Raw genomic sequence first — 7,216 nt, forward strand, 5'->3', positions numbered from 1 at the left:
AGGCAAGATCAAGGTTGCCAGGAAGGGCCCTGGGGAAGTCTCCTGCTGCCAACCAAACGTTTATCTCTCCATTCATTCACAGGCTGGGAATCAAGGACTCATCTCTGACATGAAACTCTCCCTCTGTGTCAATGTCATTCCCACGTCCTGGCAATGTTACCTCCAAAATGTGCAACCCTGTTTACTTCTCTCCATCTCCACTGCCACCACCTTTGTCAAAGCCACCATCCACCCTCGCTTGCCTGGATGACAGCTTGAGTTTCATATCTGGTCTCCTGCCTTCCCTCTGATCTGCAGCCTCCAGCCCAACTCATTCTCCATACAGCAACTAGAATGATCTTTTAAATATGAACTGATTTTAATCACTTTCCTGCTTGAAACCCCAACAGCTACCTACTGGTCTTAGGATGAAGACCAACATCCTCAGCAAAGCCATCTCTACTGTTACCACCTTCCCCTCCCTCCAGGGCCTGCTCTCCTTTCTGTCACAGGACCTTTGCACACACTGTTCCTTCTGACTGAGACACCATTTCTCCTCCCCCTTCTCTGTCTAGTTAGCTTCTGCTGGTCCTTCAGAGTTAAGCTTAGTTCAGGGAAGCCTTCCTTAACCTCTTTGACAAAGACATTTTTTCCACATGGACATGTGTTTTTCCTTCATGGCACTTTGCACAGTTGTAATTTTATGTTTTTCCTTGGCTTTTTGATTAATATCTGTGTCTTTCACTAGACTGTGAGCTCCTTGAAAGAGGTGGCTTTGTCTTTTCTTTTTCCTCTCTCCTCTGTCTCTTTCTCACTGTTGTACCCCAGTGCTAGCTTGGCACATGGCACATGCTCAAGAAATTAGTTGTTGGGCAAATTATAAGTATCTATCTGGTGTTAGAAGCTGCTGGAATGAAAAATGAGGGAATTAGTAGAAATAAGCAAAAATCATCCTTCTTAACATTCAGTTTAGCTAGCAAGAAAGGACCAGAACACATGAAATGACAATGAATCACAGACACAGCACACCCCACCAGGCTAAACTATGATGTGGATTGTGAAATCATGCTCTGAAGGATGCAGAGAACTTAAAAAAAATAAGAGGAAAAAAAGGAACTCGAAGTACATAACAACTCAGTATTTACGTACTATCTGCCTCATGTTGGCAAACACACAAAGATGCTTAAAACATAGGACCTGCCCCAAGGCCTTACAATTGGGTTGGGCAGAGCAGAACTATGCACAGTATTACCCACTGCTTATGCACCCTGCAGTGGCCTGAGCAAAGCCTCAGATGGCCAGCCTCCAGAGGAAGAGGGTGCAAGCAAGTCTGGACTGAGTGACAAACTGCAACTTGGACTGCTTGCCGCCTGGGGATGGGAAGAAGACCAGGTTTTAATGTGGGGATCCAGAAAAGGCCTGACTCTCTCACTATAAGGAGGGGGTGGTTTGGAGACAAGGGCAGGAGTGAGCCTGGGAATGAGTTGTCAGAGTTGAGATGTGATTGCCTCTGTTCCCTTCCTCCTCCTTAATTAAAAAAAAACCTGGAATTGCATCCAGAACTTCTAGGGAAAAGAGCTGGTCTAACCTTTTCAGCCAGGCCCTTTGGAAAGAGTAGTGAAAAGAGGGTTGTGAAAAATTAGCCCACTCAGGGAAAGGCTAGAACACCGAGGTGCTGCTTTCCAAGGCGAGAGGAACACGCAGAGCCAGCTCCGAGGCGGGGGAGCCAATAGGAAGAGGCTGGGAGTGCCCTGGAGGCCACATGGGCCATCTCTCCAATCAAGGGAGAAAAGGAGCGAAAAAGAGAACTGGGGCAGGAAGCATTAGCTCTGTTGAATTCTCACTGGGGGTTCTAAAATTTAAAGTTAGGATTCATTATCTAGAGAGTACGGTTGAGCTACACTCCATAGTAGTGAAAATATCCTGCTGCTGAAAGCAAAATTGTTTGTGTCTAGATATCTTTCTGGGGACATTTTCCATACCTTTTATCAAATTCTCAGAGGGGGCCTTTGAATCATAGAGAGCTTCACCAAGTCTCAACCTTTGACATGCTTGTAAGGAGATAATTCTAGAGGGGGAGAAACCCATTTTCTGAATAATTTCTTGGATAAGCTGATCGTCATTTAATGGACCGGAAAGCACAGAGGAATAGAACATAGGACTGCTATAGGAAGGGGAGGCCATTCCTTTACCCATTCATTTAACAACTAATGAGCAGCTATTATGCCAGGCACTGTTTAGATTCTGGGATACAGTACTAAACAAAACAGGAAAACAATTCCTGCCAAGTAGACTGAAGCTTTCATTCTAGTGAGGGGAGACTAACTATGAACAAAACAAATGAGTGAAATAGTCATCATGTGAGAAGGGAGTACACGCTAAGAAAAGTGAAACTAAACAGAGGGATAAGGAGGGCTGGGGGTAGGGTAAGGAACCTTGAATGTTAAACAGCATAATCAGGACAGTCTTACTGAGGTGATGTTTGAGCAAAGACTGGAAGAAAGCAAGGCACCAAACCGTGCCACTACCTGGGGAAAGAGGATTCCAGGCAGAGGAAACAGCAAGGGCAAGGGCAAGGTCCCTGAGGAGGAGCTGCCTAGAGTGTTTGAGGAGGCTGGTGAAGCTGGAGTGACATGAGCATAGGAGAAGGTTCTAGAAAACAAGGTCAGAGAAGTAATGGGGGAGTGCAAATTGGGCCCTCTAAGTCATTATGAGGCTTATGACTTTTTCTCTGAGCACAGAAGGGCCTTGATATGACTGGTTTAATGGGTCACTGTGGCTGCTCCATTGAAGACAGACTGTAAGAAGGCAGGGGCAAGAGTGTGGAGGTGAGTTTGGAGGCTGTTGCTGTACTTTGGATGAGAAAGGATTCCATCTCAACCACGGTGCTTGTAGCAAAGGTGGTGAGAAGTGGGCAGGTTCTGGGTAGAAAAAGCCATAGAAAGTTTCTCCAAGGGCTAGAAAAAGGCAGCAGCAACATTGAGTATCTCGGTGACTTCACAATATGTAGGGGGCCTGCCCTGCCGGTCTAGTAGACCCAGATGAGAGGTGCTTTACAAGTGGTATTGTGCCCTGGCAAAGGAGCCCTGCCCATGCTCCTGCCAAGACTGACTTCAGACAGGTCGTTCATTTCCTCAGGACTGAAGTTCTCTGACTCACAAATAGGAAGAACAAATATGGCCTTAGATGGGACTCTCTGCTGTCTTAAAATGCCTTCTACTTCTGGGATCTCTGATTTTGGTTCAACAAGTAACTTTAAAAACATCTGAGATGCCACATCAGAGTCAACACTGTTCTCTGAATAAGTCAATAGCGCTGCACTCTGATTTCCCCTCCCCTGGACTTTCCACTGCCCACAGGACTTACGCTTGACTTGCTTCTCAGGGTGGTGGCCCTGTGGTGAGGTGAGGGAGAGATCCCCATGTGTACTGTGACAAAGTATAGCAGTTCACCATGGCAAGGCTCAGCCAAGCGTTGTGGGAGGCAAACACAAAGTACATAGGCAGCATTTTGCCTCCAAGCAGGTGCAAGATTCTACAACATCCGCCACCCTTGTCAGCGCAGACAGCCTAGAGGACTGGACCAGGGAAGGCAGAAAATGTCACCATGGCTCACAACCTCATAAGCCAGGGCAATACGGAAGGCCACAGCTAAGATGATCCAGGAGGAAACAACATACCATCTAGCTTTAATAAATAAAAACCTCATTTTGGCCTGATTAGCAGTTAAAACAGTTGCAGTTAGGGACTGGGACATGGTTAATGAAACCACACTACTCTTTTTGTAACAGGATGCAAATGTTAAGGATGACTGTGACAGGCACTCTTGAGTTTGACTTTCACATTCAGGTCACTTTTTTTTTTTTTTTCCTGAAGCTCCCGCTGGGTGGGTCACAGGCCATTACTGCCTCCCTGCTCCAGGTCCTGGGTCCACAGGTGGCCTCCCGACCTCAGTGGAGCCAGGTAGAGGCTCTTTCTCAGGAGCTTGGAATGGGGCTGCAGAGCCCGAGCTAGTGCTCAGGGGAGAGGTGTAGGAAAGCTGGGGATGGCACAGCAGTATTAGGGACAAGAGTATGCACAAGGGGCTGCTGAATAGAGAAAAACAGGCAGGCGTGCGGAGGAAAGCAGACTGAGAAACTGCGTGGCCCCGGAGAAACCGACGGCATAAGCCCCATGCTGACATTCCGCTTCTTAGCCCTGGTCCCTCGTGGGGCCTCTTGGCAGTGCCTGCACTTGGTTTCTCTGAGGAGATATTGTATCTACCCAGTAAATCCCTCCTTGTTGCTTAACATCATTGGATCCAGGTTCTATTTCTTGTAACCAAATAATTCCTGAAATGTATCAATTAAGATTCTACAGCAACATGGGGAAATGCTTAAGTTACAAAATAAAAGGACCTACTATTTTTATGAAGTTGAACTTATGCTGCCTCAGAAATCCCTGGGTACTGGAATAGTAACACGGAAGCAGAGGTCAGTTTGAAATATTTGGTGAGTCACACGATTAAAGAAAAGGGTCAGTTTGCAGATAGTCATAAAAAGAAGAGGTTATTGAAATAATTGCTCAACAGCACATTTACTCTCTAAAAAACAACCTCATATGGGTTGAATTTTTAAGATTGGGTTACTCTAATTTGATCTTTGGTCAAAATTTTGTGCCTTAGGTTACTTAGAGCCAGATTTAACATCATGTGGCTTTGTCTTTACTCTCCATATGCGGAACTGTAGCCAAATATGTTGTTCTCTAAACAGTAACTTTCCCTTGTTTATTGCAAAATGCAGTTCTATAGATAAAACCCACATAAATAAATGTTAATTTTATTGCAGAAAGTTGGAGATTATAATCATAGCATTTAATTTGTTTGAGTTGATATTGTAAAAATAAGCACCATGCTTTTCAAATGATTTGAAAGTCACTTTTATTTGCCTTTTTATTTTGATGGTGCAGAGACCGAGCTAGTGCTGGGCGGGAGGCAGGGGGCACTAGTAAAGTAAATAAGTAAAGTAAGTAAAGTCACTAAACTTGTGCAAAGGTAGCATGGAAATTATCTGAGGTGTCCTGTATGATTATGCTTTAACCAGGGTGGACATAACTTAAACGATTAAAACTAAAGATTAAAATATAAGGAAGTACTAGCTCATGCTGCCTACTACTAACTACATAACTTTACAATGCCTTTTGTTCTTCGTAACTACATAACGTTATAATGCCACTGATTCATAACGGGTTCAAATTAATTCTATGGGGTAGGACATCAGAATTATTAGTGTTCATTCTCAGCTATGATTTTTGTTCTCTAACATTATTGGTCCTATCAAAACATTTCAGTGTACAAAAATACTGCAAGGTTAATACCCAAGAAAAAAGCCATTATTATGTGTATACTGGTCATCATGATCAGTGTGGCACAATTTTAAAAAATAAACTATCATGCCTTTCAAAAAATAAAATAAAATAAAATAAAAGGTATTAAATTGCATACATTTTGTATTTGTCATTCTGGAAAAAGTATGTATATAGGAATGCTGGTTGGAAGGAAAACAAAAATATCTCTGGTGGTTTGAGGTTGTTTTTTTTTTCAAATTTTCACAAAATTATTTCAGTGTTTTATAATTTTTGAAAGAAGCTGTTAGGCAATCAAATAAATATATAATATTTAAACCATGAACACCTCCATAAATTATTTCTAAAACAACAGGCAGCACAGTTGTTAAATGATTATATATCTGTGCAGTTATCCTGGACACAAGTAGGTGTGTTCCTAAAATGCTGAAAGAGAATGGTAACTTCAGAACTCACGTGTGTCAGTTCTTTCATATTTTTATAAAAGGAGGAAAACATACTAGGTACATGTGTTTGCCAATTTCAGATGTTTTCTGCGTCAGTTTTTTGCAGGCAGGACCCTCCTGTAGTGTGGAAACATCACCAAGATTCCCAGAAAGCTCAAACACTTAAGCCATGTAACCCAGAAAAGTGTTTAATGCTGAATTCACCATGGACCTGCAAAACTCCAGGCAACTTCTGAACTTTTCCCCAGCATGATGGACCCTCTTCTGGACAGCAGCTTTATTTTCCTGTGCTGATCAGCCTAACTGATGCTTTCGGCATAGCTCTTGCCATAAGCCCTCTCAGGTCCCTCAAGTCCTGTAACCCGGCAGACTCATGGTGCTGCATGAGTTGGTGCTGCAGGGGACCCAGGGTCAGCTGGTCCAACCCACTCATTTTACAGGGAGAGTACTTTGGCCCAGAGAGGAGAAAGGACTTCTGTAAGGTCTCACGCACATCTGCTGATCAGTGCAAAGAACTTGTCCTCCCTCCAGCTGCTCTGGAATCAGCTCTTTGAGATGACCCAGCAAGGAAGCTGGCAGCTCTGAACCCTCTTTTCCTCCACACTCAGCAGAGGACTTGGCTATGACCATGCATAACACTGGTCATCTCCCTTGAACACAGTTCAAGGAGGGATCATGTCTGAAGCTACTTCCTCCACATCCCTGAGATGTCACAGACACTTGCCCAGGAAAGCCTGCAGGGGTCCTTACCTCCAGAGGGTGTGCCAGCAACTCTCCTGAGGAATTTAACCCACTCCTCCATTTCTGCCTGGGAGTTGGCCATGAGGACATAGGAGTCCTGTCCTGTGCGACTCTGTTCCCATGAGGCTGGAGAAAGAAGTAGCACTTATGAAGGCTTAGAGTGGTAAGGGGACCAGAGCAACGGGGAGGGAAGGGAAGCCAAACCCGAACTGATTCTTTGGTTCAGTGAAGCACTACCAGTCAAACAACATGATAGCATTCTCTAATTATCCTCAGTGAACTGGGTATCCATGCACTTTGTTGTTTTTGCTGAAGCTCTAATTCTACAGACAAATCATTGAACACAATGGTTTGCAATTGGGATGGCTTGGACTGACAGCTGCTTCCATAGAAGACAGAAGTCATTGCCTACCAAAGGGAAGAGGAAGATCATGGTGCAAGTTCAGTATTAGAGGAGACAGGATCAGCTCATACAACTTTGAAGACTTCAGATCATCACGCCAGTCATGGATAATTTCCTAAGCTAGCCTTGAGCCCAGTTATGGGAGTGGGGAAGGGGAGGATCCTTTCGTCTATCTGAAAACATCAACCTAGGAAACTGTACATGTCTATATTAGATTTAAAGTGAAAATGATAAAGAAAGTCCTAACAAGCTTCATGCGTGCATTTTACTAAGTATTGAGAACCTACCATCTGCAAGGTCACATG

General features: G+C 44.0%; 1 protein-coding gene across 1 annotated transcript in view; it reads right to left on the minus strand.

The window, feature by feature from the left end:
- The window catches only part of ARHGAP25 (Rho GTPase activating protein 25), a 91,390-nt gene that overhangs the window by 28,535 nt on the left and 55,639 nt on the right, over positions 1–7,216 (minus strand). Inside the window, exon 4 of the mRNA XM_008581062.1 lies at positions 6,518–6,634. Within this exon, the coding sequence (XP_008579284.1) occupies positions 6,518–6,634 (117 nt within the window). The remainder of the gene's footprint in view (positions 1–6,517; positions 6,635–7,216) is intronic.

The sequence above is a fragment of the Galeopterus variegatus genome, unplaced genomic scaffold (assembly GCF_000696425.1).
Source record: "Galeopterus variegatus unplaced genomic scaffold, G_variegatus-3.0.2 Scaffold2246, whole genome shotgun sequence".
Classification (NCBI taxonomy): Eukaryota; Metazoa; Chordata; class Mammalia; order Dermoptera; family Cynocephalidae; genus Galeopterus; species Galeopterus variegatus.